General features: G+C 40.5%; 2 protein-coding genes across 11 annotated transcripts in view; both read right to left on the bottom strand.

Annotated features, from left to right (window-relative positions):
- The window catches only part of si:dkeyp-121d4.3 (uncharacterized), a 32,958-nt gene extending 30,928 nt beyond the window's left edge, over positions 1 to 2,030 (bottom strand). For 3 of the 4 annotated variants that reach the window (XR_008396271.1, XM_017463460.3, XM_047154324.1), the window contains exon 1: positions 895 to 2,030. Coding sequence is in view for 3 of the 4 variants with exons in the window: in XM_017463460.3 (XP_017318949.1) it covers positions 895 to 1,707 (813 nt within the window). In the remaining variant the exon portion in view is untranslated. The remainder of the gene's footprint in view (positions 1 to 894) is intronic. The other variant, XM_017463459.3, reaches the window with a different exon arrangement.
- A 5,132-nt stretch (positions 2,031 to 7,162) lies between these two features.
- Positions 7,163 to 25,296, bottom strand: part of LOC108263249 (cullin-9) — a 60,699-nt gene continuing 42,565 nt past the window's right edge. For 6 of the 7 annotated variants that reach the window (XM_017463881.3, XM_017463877.3, XM_017463876.3 and 3 more), the window contains 15 exons: positions 24,701 to 24,846; positions 24,397 to 24,514; positions 23,958 to 24,160; positions 23,545 to 23,789; positions 18,640 to 19,018; positions 18,138 to 18,278; positions 17,798 to 17,962; positions 17,418 to 17,581; positions 15,605 to 15,698; positions 15,386 to 15,460; positions 15,179 to 15,289; positions 11,796 to 11,913; positions 11,529 to 11,662; positions 9,590 to 9,681; positions 7,163 to 8,579 (listed from right to left, as the gene is read on the bottom strand). In XM_017463881.3, coding sequence (XP_017319370.1) covers positions 8,360 to 8,579; positions 9,590 to 9,681; positions 11,529 to 11,662; positions 11,796 to 11,913; positions 15,179 to 15,289; positions 15,386 to 15,460; positions 15,605 to 15,698; positions 17,418 to 17,581; positions 17,798 to 17,962; positions 18,138 to 18,278; positions 18,640 to 19,018; positions 23,545 to 23,789; positions 23,958 to 24,160; positions 24,397 to 24,514; positions 24,701 to 24,846 — 2,405 coding nt within the window. In that variant the 3' untranslated portion in view covers positions 7,163 to 8,359. The remainder of the gene's footprint in view (positions 8,580 to 9,589; positions 9,682 to 11,528; positions 11,663 to 11,795; positions 11,914 to 15,178; positions 15,290 to 15,385; positions 15,461 to 15,604; positions 15,699 to 17,417; positions 17,582 to 17,797; positions 17,963 to 18,137; positions 18,279 to 18,639; positions 19,019 to 23,544; positions 23,790 to 23,957; positions 24,161 to 24,396; positions 24,515 to 24,700; positions 24,847 to 25,296) is intronic. The other variant, XM_017463883.2, reaches the window with a different exon arrangement.

Here is a 25,296-nt window from a genome sequence, read left to right as displayed (position 1 = left end):
GCCACATAAGTTTTCACAATTGCCACAGCTCTTGACTGCATAGCTGGTAATATTATTGCACCTTCCCGTACTCCCTTTAAAGCGCACCTATTATGGTTTTGAACCGTGCTTAACTTTGTTTTAAATGTCTCATAGAATAGATTTACATGCATCCAAGGTCAAAAAACACTTTAATGTGCCCATAATTTAAATTGCAACATTACCTTTTTTACCCCCAGTGTCAAAAACGACTCGCTAAATGATCCATTTTAAAAGATTCATTCTAAACTCCTCCTTTCAGAGAGCATACCCTGCTCTGATTGGTCAGATGTCCCAGTCTGTTGTGATTGGTCTACCGCTGTCAGCGTGTGCCAAAAAGGAAACGCCCATTACCATAATGAGTTTCAGCTCTGTCTGTTCATGAAGACCAGAGGCAGGATTTTTGTTACAAACCTACGTAGGTTAGTGCAGGAAGTAAGTCTTGAATCACTAACGACTCAGTTCAGCTGTTTAGAATAGGTTCCTTCTTTTAGGAGTCTATAACTCTGTTTGTCGTGCGCTTTGATTTTTTTTAACTTTGCAGACTTTTTACATTCACAAACAGCTCTATAACACACTACATGAAAGGTAATATTTGAAAAACCATAATAGGTGCACTTTAAAACTGAACTGGTGGAAATGTTTGTTTTTTTCTTTTGTTTTTTGTCTGTTTTAGACCAACAGTGCTGGATGCTTAAATCCTTGACCGTGTTCTGAAAAATCTAAATACACAATCAGGGAGAAAAAAAAAAAAAAATCAATATTGCACAAAATAATAATGCAAAAAAACAAAATAAAACAAAAAACAAAACAAAAAAAAAAAACAACAACAGTGAAATCATTTACATCATAGTCTATGGAAATAACTATACGTACATGGACATCCAGTGGTTGCATATAAGCTGGGTTCATCGCGTTGTATTCATTTATTGGGCCACATCCATGGTTAATCGTTGGATAACCCGGGTCATCCTCAAACTGTGATGGCCGGATTCCTGCCTGCGGAACAAACCCTGGTGGTCTATCTCTAAACCCTGGTGGTCTATCTCTAAACTCGGGTGGGACAAATCCTGGTGGTTCATCCCGAAACTCAGGTGGGACAAACCCCGATGGTCTATCCCTAAACTCAGGTAGGTCAAAGTCTGGTGGTCCATCTCGAAACTCAGGTGGGACAAACCCTGATGCTCTATCTCTAAACTCAGGTGGGACAAACCCTGATGCTCTATTCCTAAACTCAGGTGGGACAAACCCTGATGCTCTATCCCTAAACTCAGATGGAACAAATCCTCTATCCCTAAACCCTAAACCTCCTTCAAACTCTGCTGAGTGAAAACCAGGTCGGCCTTCATATGGATCTGGGCGAAAACCTCGTAGTCTGTCCTCCAAATCTGGATGGAGGAGGCGCGGGGGCATTTCAAACTCTTGCGGGTGGAACCCTGGTCTATGCACATACCGATCTCTTGTAATAAACTCAGGGGGCTCGTTCATAAATGGCCCATCCTCAATCATTGGGGGTCCAAAGTCGGGCGGGCCCATAGGAAAGTGATCTCCAGGCATCCTTGCTACTGGAAGTGGCGGACCAACAATACAAAGTCCACCAGAAGGCTGAGGCCTTGCTCCTGGAGGCATACCGAATACAGCTGCTTTAGCTGCCGCTTTGGCTTTCGAACGTTTTCGACCTTTAGACATTTCGTTTACGATATATCGTCCTCGGTGGGCAGCAGTAGCAAGCTGAAACTAGCTTCCTACAGGCACTATGCTTACAACAAACAGGCTAGTCTCCTGGCTAATCCTAGCCGAGTGGAGATAGGGCTAAATCCGTTTCTTCTGCAACTACGCTGAGTCAGAAAACCTGTTTGTCTCAGCAGGAAAACAAGTTTAAACTGAAATTTCTGTTAAGAAATGAAAGTTTTTCAAAAGCAACATTACCGTCATATCATATACCCCCGTTAGCAAAACTACCCTCCTGCTGCGCCATCAATGTGAAACTAGCCCCAGTAATAGTATTGACTTCCGGTTGCAGATGGATATTTAAAAATAAAAGTACTCAAGACACACATTGTTGTTGTTGTAGATTGAACAATGTGACAAAAACATTTACACATATTAATTATGACTGGACAAACTAACAATCATAAATTGTCATTTTAATACTTGGTTGCAAATCATTTGCACTGTAAGACTACATGAAGTGGGGAACTGAAGGAGGACATTAATGTTTGGAAATATAAACTGTTTTTGTATGGACTCAATAATGCAGTTATAAAATAAGCATCTATAACAACATTTGTAGAAAAAAATAGGGTGCCTTAAACGTTTGCACAGTATTAGATACAATATCTCACAAAAGTGAGTACACCCCTCACATTTTTGTAAATATTTGATTATATCTTTTCATGAGACAACACTGAAGAAATGACACTTTGCTACAATGTAAAGTAGTGAGTGTACAGCATGTGTAACAGTGTAAATTTGCTGTCCCCTCAAAATAACTCAACACACAGCCATTAATGTCTAAACCGCTAGCAACAAAAGTGAGTACACCCCTAAATGAAAATGTCCAAATTGGGCCTAAAGTGTCAATATTTTATGTGGCCACCATTATTTTCCAGCACTGCCTTAACCCTCTTGGGCATGGAGTTCACCAGAGCTTTACAGGTTGCCACTGGAGTCCTCTTCCACTCCTCCATGACGACATCACGGAGCTGGTGGATGTTACAGACCTTGTGCTCCTCCACCTTCCGTTTGAGGATGCCCCACAGATGCTCAATAGGGTTTAGGTCTGGAGACATGCTTGGCCAGTCCATCACCTTCACCCTCAGCTTCTTTGGCAAGGCAGTGGTCGTCTTGGAGGTGTGTTTGGGGTCGTTATCATGCTGGAATACTGCCCTGCGGCCCATTCTCTGAAGGGAGGGGATCATGCTCTGCTTCAATATGTCACAGTACATGTTGGCATTCATGGTTTCCTCAATGAACTGTAGCTCCCCAGTGCCGGCAGCACTCATGCAGCCCCAGACCATGACACTCCCACCACCATGCTTGATTGTAGGCAAGACACACTTGTCTTTGTACTCATCACCTGGTTGCTGCTACACACGCTTGACACCATCTGAACCAAATAAGTTTATCTTGGTCTCATCAGACCACAGAACATGGTTCCAGTAATCCATGTCCTCAGTCTCCTCATCTTCAGCAAACTGTTTGCATGCTTTCTTGTGCATCATCTTTAGAAGAAGCTTCCTTCTGGGATGACAGCCATGCAGACCAATTTGATACTGTGTGCGGCGTATGGTCTGAGCACTGACAGGCTGACCCCCCACCCCTTCAACCTCTGCAGCAATGCTGGCAGCACTCATACGTCTGTTTCCCAAAGACAACCTCTGGATATGATGCTGAGCACGTACACTCAACTTCTGAGTGGAACCTGTCCTGTTAAACCGCTGTATGGTCTTGGCCACCATGCTGCAGCTCAGTGTCAGGGTCTTGGCAATCTTCTTATAGTCTAGGCCATCTTTATGTAGAGCAACATTTCTTTTTTTCAGATCCTCAGAGAGTTCTTTGCCATGAGGTGCCATGTTGAACTTCCAGTGACCAGTATTAGGGAGTGTGAGAGCGACGACACCAAATTTAACACACCTGCTCCCCATTCACACCTGAGACCTTGTAACACTAACAAGTCACATGACACAGGAGAGGGAAAATGTCTAATTGGGCCCAATTTGGACATTTTCACTTAGGGGTGTACTCACTTTTGTTGCCAGCGGTTTAGACATTAATGTCTGTGTGTTGAGTTATTTTGAGGGGACAGCAAATTGACACTGTTACACAAGCTGTACACTCACTACTTTACATTGTAGCAAAGTGTCATTTCTTCAGTGTTGTCATTTGAAAGGATATAATCAAATATTTGCAAAAATTTGAGGGGTGTACTTACTTTTGTGAGATTCTGTAGATAGATAGACAGACAGACAGATAGATAATAGATAGACAGCTAGATAGATAGACAGACAGATAGATAGTGTTTGGGGGTTTCAGTTTGTATTCTGCTGTCATGACTTGCACATTGCAAAATTGCTAATTTCTTCCTATTATGTACAACATTATAGTATTATACTTATTCTCTATTCTTATAACAGTGGGAGATGCAAACCGAATTTGTATGTGTATGATGACAATATGATGTTCTCGCAGTGCTATGGGATTTCCTCTGGGTACTCCGATTTCCTCCCCCAGTCCAAAGATATGCGTTGTAGGTTGACTGGCATTTCCAGAAAGTCTGTAGTGTGTATGTGCGACTGTGGTCAGGGTGTACCCCAACTTGTGCATCAAGATCCCTGGGATAATCTCCATTCTCCCTGCAACCCCGTCTAGGATAAGTGGTACTTAAAATGGACGGATTGCTGGATGGATGATGACTATCAAGCTATTCTATTCTATCGGAGCCAAAAGTATGTGAACACCTGAACATCACACCCATATGTGGTTCTTCCCCAAACTGTTACCACAAAGTTAGAAGCACACAATTGTATAGAATGTCTCTGTATGCTGTAGCATTAGTTTCCCTTCACTGGATCTAAGAGACTCAAACATGTTCCAGCATGACAAAACTCCTGTGCACAAAGTGAGGTCCATGAAGACAATTTTTTTTGGAAGAACTCGAGTGGCCTGTGCAGAGCCCTGACCTCAACCGCACTGAACAACTTTAAGATGCATTGAATACTGATTTAGCCATTTAGCACAGGAAATTAGTCCCCGAAAATTGACATTGGAAAAGGGAGACAGCTGTCTCCTTTTTTTTCTTTCTTTCTTTTTCTCAGCTACAGACATAATCATCTTTCTCTTGCCCAATTTTATGCAATATATCTTACAATTAATATGACTCTTTACATTAGACACACTGCACTTTATCAGATTGAACTCTGTGATGATAAACAAACAAGATCTTAGCATCCATGGAGTGTTTTTAAATTAGCTCGCATTCACTTCACACATTCTGGTCAACTGTCTGTCCACTGCTCCTCCACCAAGTAGCATCGACTACTGTAATGGTGTCTTTACAGGTCTAAATAAGAAATCAATTATACAGTTGCAGCTGATTCAGAATGCTGCTGCTCGGGTCCTCACTAAGACTAAAAGAGTGGATCATATAACTCCAGTCTTGAGGTCATTGCACTGGCTTCCTGTCTGTCAAAGAATTGATTTTAAAATACTGCTGTTAGTTTATAAAGCACTGAATGGTTTGGGTCCAATATACATGTGTGATCTATTGGTACATTATGAACCATCCAGACCTCTGAGGTCATCTGGAACAGGTCTGCTTTCTGTTCCCAGAGTCAAAACAAAATGTGGAGAAGCAGCATTTAGTTTTTATGCTCCACATATCTGGGACAAACTCCCAGAAAACTGCAGATCTGCCAAAACTCTGTTCTTTTAAATCAAGACTGAAGACTTTGCTTTTTGCTGCTGCCTTTAATTAAATCATCATGCTATTTTAATTAATATATTATGCTGCACTATAACCTTTTATATATATTTTTTATGACTTTATTTTTATATATTCTTATGAACTCTATTTATGTCTTATTTATTTATTTTAAATGTTGCTTTGTGTTGATTTTATGTTTTATGTAAAGCACTTTGAATTACCCTGTTGTTGAAAATGTGCTATACAAATAAATTTGCCTTGCCATGATTGCTGCCCCAGTGTATACAAAATACGTGTTTATTCACGTATTGCTGCTTGGCATCCCTCTGGAGTTTGTCATCATACAAAGCCTTCAACTTTGATTCATTACAAAGCATGGAGGTTAGGGTTAAAACCCATACACGCACACTTAAATCGCTTTAAGCTCATGGTGCATGTGAATGTGTTTACAGGAGTTGTACAAAAGAACCAAACCATAATAAAATGGCTTCATGATCCCATAATGCACTGATGACACTGATAAAGTGAAATGCAATTTAACAGGGAATTACATTCACTTCTCACCAAAATCCAGCATTTAATTCTTAAAGATCCTCTGCTGGTACCGGTTGTGTGTTGCATTTCATGTTTTTCAGCAGTGTGATTGTTTATTGCTTCAGGTGAACAAACAGTTGTAAATGGAAAGCTAGAGATCAAAAGCATAGCATAAAATCACATATGGAATACAAGTCCAGGCATGATGAGCTAATTTACAAGTTTATAGTATTGTTTAATTAGCCAATAACCTTAGTAAGATATAAATTATCAAAAAAAACAAAAAAAAACAAAACAAAACGACAACAAAAAAAGCAATAAAGTGGGAGATATTAAATCAGTAAGATATTTAGCTAAAATTCAGCACATCCCAAAAGTCTCCATACATAGGGGAAATCAACACTTTGGCAAAAGGTCTTACAAAATTACATAAAATACATAGTTTATTTTATATATATATTTTCAGATAGTCTTTAAGAATGTTTTCGACAAAAGAAGGATGTATTGAAATCATTCTCATGGGTGGATCAGGAAGTTGAGGTTGTGATGAACTTTATCAGGAAACTTGGCAAGCACAGCACACTGTTGCCAAATTACTTAACAAACTCAAAAAGACTGGAAGTGTTGTAGACCAACCACCAACATCCACTATGAAGGCACAACCGAATAAACAGTACCCTATGTATGGAGATTTTATAGGACACCCTGTAATTTAAAAAAAAAAAAAAAAAAAGGAAGTAGTTCTCAAGGTGGCTGTGAAATGCCAAAAAATACTCTAGCAATGTCCCTTCAACTAGAGGCGTGCATCGAGACTGGGGTCGTCTGTGCCCCTTGGTCATTCTTCTGGTTAATGTTACTGTGGGATAAATTGCTGATTTGCTTATACTTTGGAAGGTAAACTCAGTAGAGAACATCACAGGTGAATACAAACAAAATGGGAGAGTATGATGATGTTTAGGCCCCCCCAAAATTTCAGAAATATCCCCACCTATAACGGAGTGCTATGTAGTGATTTTCCAGTGTAGGAAATAGTGAGTAGGGGACCATTGTGGACACAGCAAAAAGTAAGCCCTGTCCCAAACAGCGGACTTGTTGTCCTCATTTGTGCATGCCCTTAATGCAACCTGTGGCAAAGTCTGCATAATTAATAACCAGAATAATTTGACAATTAATCAGAACAAGCAATCGAAGAAAAGTATTTTTATTTACTTAGCACAAGCCTAAGAGAGAACATTAAATGAGCAGAACAGTATACTACTATATAAAGAAAACCTACAACAGATTGTGTGAGACACTGCAAGATATTTATCATCTCTGCATTTTTATACAACATAAACATGTTGTTAAAAGGTTTGACTTCTTATTCTGAGGGGGAAACAGCAAAATAAAGTTTGCTCCGCAAATATGATCCCTTGATACGTTCAGTTATTTATTGCCATAACAGATTTTTTTGAACCAAGCTATCAGAAGTTTGTACTTACAAACTAACTTTTTTTTTTTTTTTTTTTTTGCGAACTGTGTTCAGATTCCTTTTCAAAGACTAAAATTCTCCTGAACAAAATTTACTTCAAATAATATTGGACTCTACAAAGATTTTTAATCTTTCAATGAAATGGAACCAGGAACAGTTCAGAAATACAGTATATTAAAGCCTTCAAAAGAATACATAAAATAAATCAAGGCAAAAAGTGTGGATTTAAAGATCATAAATATATACTGCTTTTGTGAAGGTTTTTTTTGATACTTGGATACATATCCCTTCTTTATCGCTGTGACTAAAGTGTAAAAAAAAAAAAAAAAAACGAACAAAAGCAGCTCAGGTTATTAACAAGAGGGACTTCGGTCCAGCAATATGTGTAATTGCCTATGCTTTGGCATATCCTTCGCTATATTGATGGTAACCGTGTCTGCTTTTAGGATGTCAGGAAAAGAAAATAATTAGCGTAAACAGAAGTGTATTAATTTTATTCTAAATAATAATGAGCAACCATAAGTGCAACAATGTAGTTTGATACAGAGGCTTAGCTAGCTAAGAAGCCAAAAAGAAAAAAGATTAAATAAAAAAAAATTAAAGTTCTTTTTTTTTTTTTATTAAGTGCTTTTTCATCCACCAACATTTATGATGTTGCGAATGATTGCTTACTATTTTTTTTTTTTTTAGACCAGTGTTTTCAGTCACAAGGATCCTGCTGCCCTGCACACTTTCCTGCTTTCTCTACTGTTCCACATCTCTGTTGAATTACTGAATATGTAAGATACATGAGGGGGAAACACTGATCTCTACAGCACAGGGAGACCTCCAGAACTGAAGCTGATGCATCAATCCACACACGTTATTCCTTCCTAATTCCTAGGCACAGTGACTGGTCATTCATTTTTAATTCAGTCGTAAGGAACAAAGTCCCTCTCTAGGTTCTCAGATTCGTCGTCATCAGAGAAAAAGTCGTCCTCGTCAATATCCTCCTCGTCATAGTCTTCGTGCCATTCCGGGACATACTCATCATCGTATTCATCATCCTCCTCTGCCTCCTCACCCCCATCTTCATTGTGGTTATTGTTGTTGTCGGAGTCTCCGGTCTCAGAGCCTCTATCTGATTTGGTCCTGAAAACAGGTCAACTGTTTTACTCTGCTAAATGCATTTGGTCTCACAGAAAGATTCATATTCTGCACAAAATACTTAGGTTAAGACATTCCATTTCCTCTACCATTAAAGTTCAATATTAAATCTAGTTTTCACTGTGGTCCTGATTTATGTGTGTAAAAAATGTTTTTAAAAAACAAACAAACAAACAAACAAAAAACTTACAAAAAACAAAACAAAAAAAAAACTTGCAAGTTGATTTACTAACTGTGCATTTGGCTGAATGATCATCATCATCTGTAGTAACCACTTTATCCCAGTCAGGCATTTGGCTTAATGAATACGCAGTTTGGGGCTTTTCTATCGAACAGCAGGGATATTTTTGCAATGCACATTAGTAAGCCTGTAAATTCTTCTGGGAACTGTTATTGCGTACACAAACTAATACACTGGGGAGGGGGGGCATACATTTCCACACAGTACATGTTTATATTATATATGTGAATTTGCATTATGAGGTTTCTATACTTTTGAAGACAAAAGTACATAATTTATTACTAAATCTTAATAAGGAGATGGTTTATCTAAATGATGCCTTCAGATTACAGCAAAATAATTAGAAACAAAAACTGGTGGTAAACTTCTGTCCCTATTTGATATTCATCATCTCTGATGCAATCAGCATTGTTGCTAACAGACTTTGTTTTTTGCTAAGTAACAGCACATTTACCATCATCATCATCCTAAGATTACGTAGAGCATTAGGCACACAATTCCATGTGTATGAGCTGTTACCATAGAAACGACAGCATACTAGAACTTATAGCATTAATATAAACCTGTGATTTGAATTAGTGAGGCACTACCGTCAGAGCCGTGCTCTTCTAGAATATTCTTCAATAACTTCTGACCAGCACATGCGAAAACCTCATGTAAATAGTGACCCTGTAGTGCTTGTTATTTTGGATCTTAGTAAATCAGAGCCTGCAAGTTTGGGAGAATTGATGTTACTCTTTTTGGTGCAACTCACTCTTTGCTCTTTTCTGTGTTGTTAGCAACATTTAAGGCTTGTGCAGCCTCGTGATCTGGCCCAGTCTTGGACTGATATCCTACACGGAAGTCCTACAAAAAAATAAAAAAAATAAAAAAATAAAATAAAACAAAATAAGTTGGTCATCAACATAAATCTGGGTGTATATACAGTTGCAGTCGAAAGTTTACACACGCTCATGAACATGAATGTCATGGCAATATTGAACTTTAAATAATTTCGTTTTCTGGGGCAAAATGATTCTACAACATACACCTTTAATAAAAAAATAAAAAGAATTTGGTTCACAAGTTTTAATTTATTTGTGGTTTTCTTTAGTCAACACAGGACCAAAATTATACATACAGGGTCAAAAATATACATACAGCACACCTAATATTTATTTGAATGTCCCTTAGCAAGTTTCACCTCGAGCAGACGCTTTTGCTGGCCATCAAGCAGCTTCTACAGAATTCTGGTTGGATATTTGACCACTCGTCTTGGCAGACTTGATAAAGTTCAATGACATTTATTGGTTTCTTGGCCCTGACTCAACTTTTAAGCACAGTCCACAAATTTTTTGAAAGGGTTGAGATCAGGACTTTGTGAAGACCATACCAAAAGCTTAATGTTAGCTTGCTTTATCCACAACCAGCTTTGATGTGTGTTTGGGGTCATTGTCCTGATGGAACAACCAATTGTGTCCAGGTTTCAACCATCTGGCTGATGGTTTGAGATTATGCTAAATAATTCTATGGTAATCCTTCTTCTTCATTATTCCATCCACTTTGTACAATGCACCATTCCACTGGCAGCAAAACAGCCCCAGAGCATAATGATACCACCACCATGTTTAACAGTTGGTACAGTGTTCTCTACTCCTCCAAACATACCTCTGGTCATTGTGGCCAAACAACTCAATCTTTGACTCATCTAAAATTTCATAAAATTTTCCTCCAGAAGGCCTTTTCTTTGTTCATATGGTCAGCCACAAACTTCAGACAGGCTAGAAAGTGTCAATTTTGGATCAGGGGCTTTTTTCTTGGACGGCAGCCTTTCAGTCCATGGCAGTGTAAAACTCCCTTTACTGTAAACAGGGACACTAATGTTCCGGCAGCTTCTAGTTCATGGCAGGCCTGTGCCTTGGTGGTTCCTGACCATCCGAACCAATTTCCCCTCAGCTGAGGGTGACAGTTTGGGTCTTCTTCCAGACCTTAGCAAACTGGCTACACTTCCCAATAACTTGTACTTACGTACAATTGTTTGAACTGATGATATTGGAATCTGAAATTGTTTAAAAATGGCTCCAAGAGATATTCCTGACTTGTGTAAATCCACCATCCTCTTTTTCAGATCTGCACTGTGCTCCTTGGACTTTCCCAGAGCGCTGTGTGTTGATCAATCCAATGAGTACTGTCAAACAAACCCTTTTTATGTTGGCACAGAGAGAAACTGCCAGCTGTAGTCAATCATGATCACTAACAGGAAATTAAGAGGCCTAGGTCTTGGAAAATTAAAGGACATTTTGGAACTTTCAGCATGACTGAATTAATAATCTAAATGTTTGTCTGTATATATTTGATCCTGTATGTATAGTTTGGTCCTGTGTTGACTACAGAAAACCCCTTATGAATTAAAACTTGAGCTAATTTTTTTTTTTTATTAAAGATGTATGTTGTACAATCATTACTGAAAGTCCAATATTGCCATGACATTCATGTCCAGATGAGTGTATGTAAACTTCCAACCGCAACTGTAACTACATGTGATATCTACAAACAAAAATAAGGATATAAAGAGAAAATAAAAGGCTGTAAATTGTAGCTAATTGGTCATATCAGTGTAACAGGTTGTATCCATATGCATTATCAGCTTCCTCAAACTAAACCACACTGCTAAGAGAAACCTGCTTTATGAAAGCATTTGAATGAGAGCATACCTGGGTAGAGTGCTGTAGGATTGCCACCAGACGCTCCTGGATGCGGCGAATAAGCTCCAGGCCAGTGTTAAGGTGCTCTGGCTTCAGCAGTCGCACACAAGATGCCAAGTCTGTGCACTGCAACAGCGTCTCCTCTGCACAATGCAAAACAGACAGACTGTTTAAACATTTACACTAGAATTTATATTATGGACAGTCAAATATTTGCACTGATCAGACTGACTGCAAATTGCAATGTTTACAGTTTTTTTTATTTTCAACACTAACCAAGCAAGATCTGCAGGGCATTAGTGTGAAGGTCCAGGGCTTCAGTCTGTTGCTCCATGACATCCATTTTCTCTGTGTCCTGGTTGTAATAGCTGTACACACATGAGTAGGCCAACACCTGAGCAGCAAAAAGTAGAAATCACGAACAGAAAATAGATTAGAGCTGCAACAACTAATCAATAAAATCGATAATAATAAATTATGAAAATCGTTGTCAACAAATCATATTATCGATTAGTTGGTCTGTGTGCGGTACATTTACTCATTACGTTACTTCTGTTCTGAAAACATGCTTCGGAGAGTAAATACTGAAGTTGTGTCACAAATGATGTTCTATACACTTGCACTATGCACTACCGTCTAGTGCATTGTTTCTCAACCTGAGGGGTCCGTGGACCCCTAGTGGTCAGTGGTGTAATTGCAGGGGGTCCACAGGAAAGTTTAACAAAATGTTTCAATAATATTACATACAGTGCATCTGGAAAGTATTCACAGCGCTTCACTTTTTCGACATTTTATGTTACAGCATTGACAGTCCCAATGAGCACAGTGGCCTCCATCATCTGTAAATGGAAGAAGTTTGGAACCAGCAGGACTCTTCCTAGAGCTGGCCGCCTGGCCAAACTGAGCGATCGGGGGAGAAAGGCCTTAGTCAGGGAGGTGACCAAAAACCCATTGGTCACTCTGACAGAGCTCCAGCGTGTCTCTGTGGAGAGAGGAGAACCTTCCAGAAAAACAACCATCTCTGCAGCACTTCACCAATCAGGCCTGTATGGTAGAGTGGCCAGACGGAAGCCACTCCTCAGTAAAAGGCACATGACAGCCCACCTGCAGTTTGCCAAAAGGCACCTGAAGGACTCTCAGATCAAAGGTTGAACTCTTTGGCCTGAATGGCAAGTGTCATGTCTGGAGGAAACCAGGCACCACTCATCACCTGGCCAATACCATCCCTACAGTGAAGCATGGTGGTGGAAGCGTCATGCTGTGGGGATGTTTTTCAGCAGAAGGAACTGGGAGACTAGTCAGGATTGAGGGAAAGATGAATGCAGCAATGTACAGAGACATCCTTGATGAAAACCTGCTCCAGAGCGCTCTGGACCTCAGACTACAGAGGAGGTTCATCTTCCAACAGGACAACGACCCTAAGCACACAGCCAAGATAACAAAGGAGTGGCTACAGGACAACTCTGTGAATGTCCTTGAGTGGCCCAGCCAGAGCCCAGACTTGAACCCGATTGAACATCTCTGGAGAGATCCGAAAATGGCTGTTGGACCTGATGGAGCTTGAGAGGTCCTGCAAAGAAGAATGGGAGAAACTGCCCAAAAATAGGTGTGCCAAGCTTGTAGCATCATTCTCAAAAAGACTTGAGGCTGTAATTAGTGCCAAAGGTGCTTCAACAAAGTATTGAGCAAAGGCTGTGAATACTTATGTACATGTACTTTTTTTTTTCTGTTTTTCATTTTGATTAAATTTGCAAAGATTTCAAACAAACTTCTTTCATGTTGTCATTATGGGGTATTGTTTGTAGAATCTTGAGGAAAATAATGAATTTAATACATTTTGGAATAAGGTTGTAACATAACAAAATGTGGAAAAAGAGAAGCGCAGTGAATACTTTCCGGATGCACTGTAGACATATATTTTTTGTTAAATGCACCAAAACATATTCAAATGAGATGTTTTAAAATTAATAAATTTGGTTATTCGCAAATATCACATTAGCTGAGCTGATGATTATTCATTGATGGATTTATTTTAAATTTATTTACAAATGAAATCATAATTTGCAAAAACTTATGAGTGGTAGATAAGTTCAAGTGTCGCATTGATGGATAAAATAAACAAAGGATAATTCAGAGAGTAAAATTAAATGTCACACCAACTATAAATTGTAAAAAATTAAATCTTGAAATGTTTTGATTAATAATATTAACATTCAAATTGAATGTTAAATATTAATAAAATAAGGCAACATGTATAGAAATGACTGTTAAATATATAGCCTATAATTGTTGTGGAGTGAGGGGGTCCTTGTGGATTGTTTGAAATATTATAGGGATCCAAAGCTCACAAAAGGTTGAGAACCACTGGTCTAGTGGATGAATGTTAGAAAGGTAATATCATCTCAAATGGAAGACATTAATTTTTAACAAATCGGAAAGTTTGCCAAATCCGATTAACGGAAATAATTAATCTTTATCTTATACGCACACGCGCACACGCGCGCACACGCGCGCGCACGCGCACGCACACGCACACACGCACACACGCACACACGCACACACGCACACACGCACACACGCACACACACACGCACACACGCACACACACACACACGCACACACACACACACACACACACACACACACACACACACACACACACACACACACACACACACACACACACAGAAACCGCGCTCCTCCGAATGAGTTCAGCTAACTTTTGACGCTATTCAGACCTGGCGTTAACTTTCATCTCAGGGGACTGGATCATGAGTGGACACAAGAGAACACATCACTGAGACCAGTTGCAAAGGTGGTCTGGAATGAACCTACATTGCATCGGTTGTAAACAGCAGTGTGTCCCTGACTGGAGTTGCCAGGTTTGCAGTTTTCCCACAAAATGAAGATCATTTGTCTGGGAGTTGTTTGTTTTTGTTTTTTTGGACATGGATTTTGCCTAAATCGTTCAATATCAAGCTCAATATTCTGAGAGCTTTTATAAAAAAATAAATAAATAAAAACGCCACTTAAAGAATTGCAATAGTAACATTACTGTAGAATCCTGCTATCAAGCCATGTCCACTGTGGTCAAGTTTATTACAGCTGTGTTTTTGAGAGACTGATATTGTAAATCCCAAACTGACAGCTCTCAGTATAGGCAGTAACTGTGTCTGCAACTCATGATTTACTGTGGAATTTACTTCCCTCTTTTTCACTTAACAGCTACTTTTCATTTATGTGGTTGTTGAAAACACATGAATGTACAGCTTTGCACAAGCTGTATTAAACACTGACCTGCCACTGACACTGTGAGAAATAAGGAAATGCCACCCGGCAGCTAAATATAAATATTTTGTTTGACTTTTCGTATTGGCATCCGGGGGTGGTTTTGGCAGATCACCTTTCTCAGCTATCCACTCATGACAGACCTTAATACTAAGTCTGAACAAGGTGTGTGATGTTCACTGAGTGTCATTTAAAAAAATAAACAAATAAATAAATAAATAAAATTCTATTTGAGTAAGTTTTTACATTTGCATTTTGGAGTAAGTAAATCACAATTTGTTGTGCAATGGGAGAATGGATGTAGATATGTAGCTATGGAAAGCAACTAACATTGCATAAATGAAATTACAGAATAGATTTAAAGAGCTTACCTTTCGACCTTGGGCAAGAATCTTGCAGGCATCAATAACAAATGTTAAAGACTTCATCTGCAAGGCTTCATTGATGGAAGACACTTTGTTTTCCAGATTGATCGCAAACTCCTAAACAGGGGCATTAACACAGGAAAATACAGGCAGATTTAGCATTTAAAAGCAGCATTACAGAAAGAGATATTATTATGATATACAGATCCTAACCTTGGCCTGGTTATGGAAAGTACACCGCTCATTATAGTCCTGGAACTTTTTCTCTTGCCTTGCAGCTTTGCTGACCTGTAATGACGGATAAATTATAATTATTAAGATTATAACACAAGTAAGCATACAAACAGCCAATGATTAAGCATACAACCAAGAGACATGTGTAGAGTTTATTCTGCGTGCAATGTGAAAACTAATGCCAGGTATAGCACTCACCATGGCTGAACAGTTGTAATAATCTTTATGAGTAGGTTTCCAGGGCTTAAGACACCTCCAGCAAAATCCATGGTTACATTTGGCACAGGTCATACTACCAGAACACACACACACACACACACGCGCGCGCACACACACACACACACACACACACACACACACACACACACACACACACACACACACACGTGTGTCTTATATCTTACATACATAGACCACTTTAATAGAAGCATCTGTACCCCTGCTCATTCATACAATTCAAAATCCAGAGGCGCGTCAATCATGCAGCAGCAGCACAATGCATGAATTTATGCAGATACAGGTCAAGAGCTTCAGTTAATGTTTACATCAAACATGGGAATTCACAAAGAATAAGCAGTTCTGCTGGCAGAAACACCCTGTAGATGAAGGAGATCACAGGGCAGAATGGTTCGAGTTGACAGGGAGGCTAGAATAACTTGAATAACTACTCATTACAACCGTAGTGAGCAGAAAAGCATCTCGGAAAGCCCAACATGTTGAACTGCAGTGAGGTGGATGAGCCATAACAGCAGAAGTCAACACTGGGTTCCACTCCCATCAGCCAAAAATAGGGATCTCAGCCACAGTGGTGCCCTCTTAGGTTCACTAAAACTAGGCAGTTAAAGATTAGAAAAACATTGCCTGGTTCCTTTTTCAATCTTCAGCTGCCCAGCTATGGTAAGCCTCTGCCCAATATAACCCCTTCTTGGCCAACAGGAGTGGAACCTGATGCGGTCTCCTGCTGTTGTTGCTGATCTGCCTCATCGCGTGATGTGCATTTCTGAGACGCTTTTCCTCTCACTACAGTCGTAAAGAGTAGTTACTGTAGCCTTCCTGTCAGCTCAAAACCAGTCTGGGCATTCTGCTCTGACCTCTTTCAATCAACAAAGCCTATCTGCCTGCAGAACTGCCAGTCACATGAGGTTTGTTTTTCACACCATTCTGTATAAACTCTACAGACTGTTGTGCACGAAAATCCCAGATCATCAGTATCTTCTGAAATATTCAAAACCAGCACATTTCACACCAACATCCATGCCACAGTTAAAGTCAGCGAGATCTCAACTGAACTTGGCCTGTATCTGCTTTATTTTATGCACTGCAGCGCTGCTGCATTGGCTGATTGTACAAAATACAACATCTTGTACCGTATCACCAGCAATTTTTCTGAAAAATTGTTTGCTTTTCATGTTTATTCATATTCAACAGTCATGAATTTGTGTAGTTGCCATTTAAGCAAACAATTATAATTGGCATTTTAGCGAATAATTTAACAGTTGAATAAACATAAAATAATAAAATAAACAGATGTAAACCATAATGCCTGATGTCCAGTAGTCCCATGGCACTTTATGTGCTGCATTGTAATCCCTCTCTCCGTTGTTTTATGTGACATTTAGATGTACAGCACATTCTTACAATGATCAATCATAGTTTTGATCTGTCTGTCAGTGAGTCACTATTCAACTTGGACCACATTAGCCAACAGTGCACCCAGTGAACTTTTGTGTAATTACTGAGTTTCTCTACATAACTGCGTAAGCTGTATTTCATTTAGACCTTCGCACACAGTTTAAATTAATTCCTTTCAAAAGTACACAAGCAGTAAACAATAGGTAAATGTTACATTTCTTTTACATTGTGTGGTCATATATATATATATATATATATATATATATATATATATATATATATATATATATATATATATATATATATATATATATATATATACACACACACACACACACACACACACACATACACACAATACATGTGTGGATATACTCACTGCAGGCAGCCTTCATTTTTCTCTATCTGTGCCTGGCAGCTTGGGCAGCGCTTGGAGATGAGTTTGGCCAAATGCTTACTCTGGGCCTCCATACTCATTCCCTCATAGTAGCCACCATCATCCATCCACTGGGACATGTGACTGCAGCTGGCTGGATAGTGAGCCTTGCAAAAGAAGACTTGTGATTCTACAAATGCATATATGCGCATTATATATACTGTAGACAAATGTTAGATACAGTCCTTGACGGAGCTTGTACGTCAACTTAAAACTATGAGACTGGAACTATGACAAAAAACTGCATGGCGACAGCCTTGACCTGCAACTTCAGCTTACACAAAGAACATAAAGAATTGCCATGAGGTTGTTTGCATTCTTACCTCAGGGAAGTTACAGCTGAAGCAGGAAGACCAGCAGCACTTGGAGCAGGTGCCCATGCTGCCGATGTTCTCCTTGCAAAGGATCTGATCACAGCCCTGTGGGTTGGTGCACCAGGTCAGGTTGGAACAACACTCAACATAGCCCCGCAGGAGTGCATTCTCATACTGCAAGAAATATATATTTCAGATTCTTTAACAATACTGGGACTTAACTAAAAATGATTAAAATACAAGTTAAGAATAGCCTCTTTGAGGCTAGATAATATTGTGATGAACAGAAACACACACACAGCTCCAGTTTGAGCATCAAGTAACTGTAAATCAAAGATGACATTTAGACCTTTGCAATGGTATCCTTGTCAGTCAGAATGCTGTAGAAGAACTTTGATGTGGGCTGAGCAGGACAGTCTGTGATAGGGCAGTCACAGTTCATCACCAGGTTCTGTTCGATCCGGGCAGTCAGGTACTCCTGCCAGCAAGACTGAGCGGGACAGCGAAATATATTACAATGCAGTAATTCAGAACTTTACATATTACTTCAACTTAAGAGTATTTATAGTCAGTTAACTATTTATAGCAAAGCACTATTTGACACAGCCCAGAGAACAGCATGAACAAAATCAATCCAACACACACCTTGAAAACTATGGACCTATGGACTATGGTGAAGCAATGCCACCGTTGGTTGGTAATTGTTACCTCATTTGTCCTCTTTCATTTTCAAAATGCTCTAAATTTAAGTAGAAATTTTTCATATTCTGGACAGAGGGTTTATTAGATACATGTCTCTACACTAAACATCGTCATTCAAAGCAGAGATCGGTTGAAGGCATGATAATTACCCTGCAGCAGTAGTGCCTGCAGCTAAGCATCATTAGCTCAGAGTCACTGTCCCCAGACCGGGACACAAGACACACAGGGCAGAGACTCATGGGACTAGAAGGAGGCTGAGGGTTGCGGATCTTGAGGCCGGCAGCCAGCACCAGGGCCTCTGGATCATCTGTGTAGCGCTGGATCAACATGTCAATGTTCCACTTGCAGTGCATGAGCAAGTGCTCAGCCGGTTCCTCTTCCAAGCTAAGTGTGTCAGCCAACTGCTGGATGGTGCGCCGCATCAGATGCTTCACCTCCTCCTGGGTCATGGTGCGACCCATGGAGAAGAGCACAGTCTCCAACGCCCCATCCTCCACCCGCTGAGGGGCCATAACAGGGCCTCCCAGGCTGCAGGGGGAGACATACACAAATCACAATGTGTGTTAAGGGGTTCAAATGAACTTTGTTCCCAGTAAGTACCCCATATCAAAGTCTACTGGTTTCTCATCTGTACTCTGCATTATATCAATAATTGTGTAAGCAAAAATAATATTTTTTTCCTTATATGAGCCAATTGCCAATGGTTTGGATCAAAGGATACATTTACAATGGCAGTCACATCAACAACAATAACTTTAACGGGATTTATAGAAATGATCAATTTATTAAGTGTTAAGAGAATAAAAACAAATGCAACAAACATGGAAATTGAGTATTAAGTTTTATTTCTTAAATTTAATAAAACATACTTGTAGGCTTGCCAGCTTCTAAACATCTCCATGTGTAAATCTGGTGGTTAGTTTAAGCACACAGCAAATAAAATTACCGGACTGTCTGCATCTCAGTGTTCCGCACATTTTCATCTAGTTCCTCTATTTATTACAGAGTTTATCAAATAAATCCAAGGCACATTTGGCTTTATTCAGGTAAAATGAACTGGAAGAACATTTTTAGATTTCTCAAACTGGTATCTGTGTTTGGTCACTTCAGCAAAAGCATTTTGACAAATCTGAAATGAACATTCCCCATCTACCAAAAAATGAAGAGTTGACGCCATTTCAGCACACTGAGCAAATCACCAAGAATTAAATCTAAACCTATGGCAGTATTTAACATTATTTAACACTTGGCCACCATTCCAGGTAAAAATCTAGCTTTCCTTAATCAAAAAAACCAATGAGTCTCTAATATACACTACTGACCAAAAGTTTGGAAACACTTGACTGAAACGTTTCTCATGATTTTAAAAAGTTTTTGATCTGAAGGTGTATGATTAAAGGTTTGAAATCGGTGTTGTAGACAAAATATAATTGTGCCAACATATTAATTTCTTTCATTAGAAAGCTAACATTTTATTTATTAATTTTTTTGTTAAATGGATGACCTGGAGCGAAATAATCCGAAAAGCAGCCAATAAGTGTGCAGCGTAGGTTGGAACTCCTTTAATACTGTTTATTAACCATCTCAGGGAGATTCCTCAAGAAATCAGTTTAAAAAATGTAAAGAATTCATTTCTGGAAATTCTAGGCACAAAGGGTGTCTACTTTGAAGATGCTAAGTCATGTAAGATGCTAGTCATCCGGAGGTGTGGAATGCTAAGAGGCTAGTGTCAATGCCTACGAGGAAGCTGGTCTGGTCGGCTGATGAAGAAGACGCCCTGTGAAGGCATGCCAATAATGTCTGGCAAGAAGGAATGATGAAGAAGCAGCACCTGGAGCAGTTGCGGCAGTATTTCCCCATGAGATCCACGGAGGCTTTTAAAAAGCGCCTGAAGCTGCTTGGCTGGTGCCCGGCCCAGGAGAGGGAAGGGATGGGCATTACAGAAAAGAAGAAGCAATCTAAAGTGCTATCTGCACCGATTCCTCCCGTTTCACCGTCTCCAAGGCGTCAGCTGGAAGAAGAGTATGGAGTAGGGCGGAAGATGAAAAGCTTCTGCGCCAGGCAGACCTCTTGTGGAAGCACGGGATGTTGAAAAAAGACCATGCCGCTCTGCTGGGAAGAACTTTAGTGGGAAACCGCACTTTGGAATCCATTAGGAAGAAGCTAAAGGTGCTGGAGTGGCTACCACCATGTCCACTCGGGGAAGCTGACTGCACAGAGGCTGGAGAACACATGACAAGGGACTCCAGACAAGTAGCGAGAGAGAGGGAGACCAGCTCGCAGCAGAGGAGAAGAGAAGGAGGACAAAAACGAACACAAAGTGCTACCCCCACTGAGTTAATCCAGGCTGCAGTAGTAGAAGAGACTTTGATTGTAACCTCTGATGATTGGAGGAGAAGGCTGCTGGAGAAAGAAGTTGATCAGATCAGAGACACTCGGCTGGAGGCTGACTGCCTCAATGACAATGCGGAGGGCCTTATGCAAGGTCATTTAAGCAGAGAAGCAGCAATCTCTTCCATGAACGCCCACACAGAAAGGAACTTTCCTTCGAAGTGGATTTCCAGACCGATCAGGAGGACAGAAGTCAAAAGTTTAACATCTAGGAGACTTATTAGGAGGGTTGACTATGCCAACATTTTAGTAGAAAGTCTACAACGATGCAGATAGAGCTTAGATGTGGAGCAGTGGATCAGGAAGAGCAGGTGTGGGAGATACTAACACCGATCTCTGAAAGAGAAGTAACCGGGGGATGGGTGCCATGGCGGTGGGGCTGGACAAAGTTGAGGTAAAGGATTTGCTTCAATGGCACCAGCCCACGCTGGCTGGGTACCTTAACCTGATTCTAGCACTTGAGGTGCTCCCTGAGATCCTGACCACAGCCTGAGTGGTGCTCCTTCCGAAAACAGGAAACCCGGTGAAACCCGGGGAATTCAGACCGATATCAATTACCTCTGTTATCACAAGAACCTTCCATGGGATTTTAGCTCGCACGATTTGCTCGAATGTAACATTCTCTCCTTTGCAATATGCCTTCTTACAGAAGGACGGATGCCTGCAGGCGAGCTCCCTGCTTCATGCTATCCTGAGGAGGGCGCACGACAAGACACAGTAAGTTGCTATGGCCTTTTTAGAAAAATAGGATGGGCTGGAGGAGGCTTTAAGAGAGAGAGGAATGACTATTAACATCAAAAAGTCAGCCGGCCTTACCATCGCAAGAGACGGCAAGAGAAAGTGTGTGGTTCTGGTCCGATGGAAGCTAAGGACAACGGGTGGAGTAACTGCACCAATGGGAGAAGAATCTGTACAGAGCTACTTGGGTTGAAGTTCACCTGGAAGGGGAAGGTGACCCCCAAGCACATTGGGAGGTTGGAGATGATCTTGAGAGAAGTATCAGAAGCTCCCCTGAAGCCGTATCAAAGGCTGGAAATCTTAAAGATTTTCCTCTTGCCCAAACCAACTCATCAGCTGGTGTTGGGGAACGCACATAGAAACACAATGAAGAGAATGGACACGTTAATAAGATCTAGTGTCCGGAGATGGCTGAGGCTACCAAATGACACCCCGGTGGCGTATTTACATGCCAGGGTGCAAGATAGTGGTCTGGGGATTCCCTGCATTAGCTCATCAGTCCCTCTAGCCCAGAAATCAAGATTCCAGAAGCTTTTAACAAGCAAGAGCATATATTGCACGTCCGTTGTCAATCAGAAATCATTTAAGAAAATTGAGCGAATTAAATATCCCTTGCAGGGTGGCTGGAATGGTTATAACAAGGGATGAAGCCCAACATGCGTGGGCTTCACAGTCGCATGACGCTGTCGATGGCAGAGAGCTTACAGTTAGTAAGATCGACAAGGCAAGCCACCTCTTGCTACAGAAACCAATGAGAGTCTTCCCCAGTTTACATCTTAGGGGAATCCAGCTGAGAGGCGGAGTTCTATCCACGAAGGCACGAGGGTCTCGCAGTAGACCTGACAAGGCAGATGATATCACATGCTGGGGGGCCTGTGCTATGCAGGAGACATTAAATCATGTTCTCCAAGTATGTGAGGTCACGCACCCGGCCCGCTGTGCCCGCCATAACAGAGTGATGCGGTTGGCGGAGAAAATGCTTAGGATGGTCAAGCGGAGTATATGGACAGAGCCTGTGATTGCAACTGCACACTCATACATCAAGCCTGACCTGGTGATGGAGGAACCGCTAAAGTTAACGGTATTGGATGTTTCGGTGGTGGCTGGACGCCGTATGACGGAGACATGGAACCTTAAGGTTGAGAAATATTGGTCTTTAAGTAACATCAAGGCCATAAAAAGATGGAGAGAGACAGAGGAGATAATACTCCCATTGATCTTTTCAAACAGAGGCCTTTTGTATGAGCCCTCAGGGGCCGGTCTTCGTTGAATGGGGTTAACTGAGAGGGATCCGAGTTACCTTTGCCTGTCAGTAATAAATTGGTCAATCCGTTGCTACGATTGTTACATGATAGGGACGAGATGAGTATTATATAAAATAAATAAATGTAAAAAATTTATCCGAGTCTGTCAGAGAGAAGGATCTATCGCCTTTATGATCCGCCAAAAGCGGTGATACCTGATGTTTGCATAGCCATTAGCGCCCGGTTGGGTGCCTAAGGAAGAGAATATCAACCTGATAACAAGTGTTAAAATATTACATTATTTTGGAATTATTTTTTTTAATCACAACATAATTCCCATAGTTCAATTTGTGTTATTCCAGAGTTTTGATGACTTTATTATTATTCTAAAATGTGGGAGGAAAAAAAAATAAAATAAAGAAGGACTGTGTGAAATATATAAGAAAACAAATGATGTCCTCCTTTGGAGAAACAAAGAAAACACGGGAAAGCACAATATGAGCCCGCTTCCCCTTGAAGGACCGGCCATTAAGAAGAATCTTTTCTCTCTTAAGAATGAGAAATGACAAACCAGCCCTGAGATAAAAAGAATATGCTCCCAATGGGCAGAGCAAGCATCACCCCAGTCTTTTCATGTCTTCACCCTCCCCATGCTCAAGTGGTCAAGGGTCATCAGCACACCTGGTGTCAGCTTTGGTGCTGCTCTTGTTCAGGTCCAGCTTGCTGAAGAAATGGGCCTGGCTCTTCTGGGGAGTGGACGGGTCTTCTACCAGGAACTCCACAATGTGGGGGTTGTCCTCGTTGCGGCGGATGTAGCCTTTGTTGATAATATGTATGATGCAGGATAGTACATCTGTGGTGCTGCAGCTAAAGCGCATGGTGCTGGAAGAGCGAGCAGACTCCTGCTTTTGACAAGTGTCCAACACCTGTAGCATTCAAATACACAAAGAATTAGAAGACATCAATAAGTAACTGCTGTGAGAAATTTGTTCTGCATACATTCCTATGATGTTTTTAGAGTAGCAGATTAGCAAGCACACTGTTCAGTTATGTCTCTAAGAGCATCACAACTAATAGCTCTAATCAGACTTGACCTTGAACACCAAGTTGTCTATATGCATCTCCTTCTCATTCTTCATGATCTGTACAATGAGGCAGTACATATGGTTCCGTTTCCTCTCCAGAGTGAGTGCTGCATCTTCATCCACATTCAGGTAGGTCTGTTTTGGCAGGAGATAGCAATACCTTTGCTTATCTGAGCTCTGCGCCAAGGACATCTTATTCAACCTGAGAACCCCTGAAGAATTAAGAGCAAATTAATTAACACATCAATCTAAAAAAATAAATTATTATAATAATAATAATGGAAGTAATTTCCCCATTTGATAGATTCTAATATATAATTCATTAAAAACTCCTAAAGAGTCACAACAAATACACTGAATATTATCAAAACATATTTCATAAGGATTAAAACACAAAACAGACTATATATGGCCGACCAATAAAGTACTGGAAACTGAGCAAACTCACCCTGATTAAAGCCTTCACTGGTCAGAATGCCCTTCTCTGAGATCAAAGGCGTGAGAGCATGGACCAGTACAGATTGAGACAGGCCAGTGGCCTGCTGCAGAGCCTCCACACTTACTTCCTGAGGAAGAGAAGGTCACCAGGAAGGATGTAAAAGACAGTGAGACAAAAGCATATATGGGAATAAAGTAGGTTTTATAGCCTGGTAATGTTAATAAAAAAAAAACACACCCCAGAGTAATTTGTCTTTAAACCCCCCCCCCCCCCAAAAAAAACCTGGGTCTGGCCAGTCGCTCTAAATTAGTACCTCTTTGTGATTGAACTGAAGCAGGATGTACATCTGCAGTGTGGAGACGTATAGCATGCAGGAGCCGTAACACAGCTCTGCATGGCCGAGCCAGGTCCACTGCAATCGCCGTGGCTTACTGTTGCCAAGTTGGTACATGCACTGACCTACAGACACATTTACACACCGTTCAGGAGGACCAACACAAACACTTCCTCTAAATGAATGCAAAATATTATTCTAAAAATGACCATATTGCGATAAATGTCATTATCTTGGACAGCTATTAGCAGTGAAGAATGCTGCGGCATGAGGTCACTTCACTTAGACTAAAAACACATTTGAAGGAAATGGTGGACCATGTTAAACAGACCTCCTCTAAAGTATGGGAACATTTATTTTACATTAAACTAATGTTGGTCTCATGACATCCGAATAATGCTAATTAACTGCTGTGTATCGAGTTGTCCTACCTTATCTAGTTTTCTAGCTTTAAAGTTATCTTTCCATCTTTCCTACCCTATCAGAAAACACGATCTACTTTGGCTAAAATGTTCGTATGACAACTCAACGGGTTGAAAATGAACATGGCCTGTAACTGAATGATCAGTCTACGA

Source organism: Ictalurus punctatus, chromosome 3, assembly GCF_001660625.3.
Source record: "Ictalurus punctatus breed USDA103 chromosome 3, Coco_2.0, whole genome shotgun sequence".
NCBI lineage: Eukaryota > Metazoa > Chordata > Actinopteri > Siluriformes > Ictaluridae > Ictalurus > Ictalurus punctatus.
The sequence above is the reverse complement of the archived record's forward strand: the minus strand, read 5'-3'. Positions and strand labels throughout refer to the sequence as shown.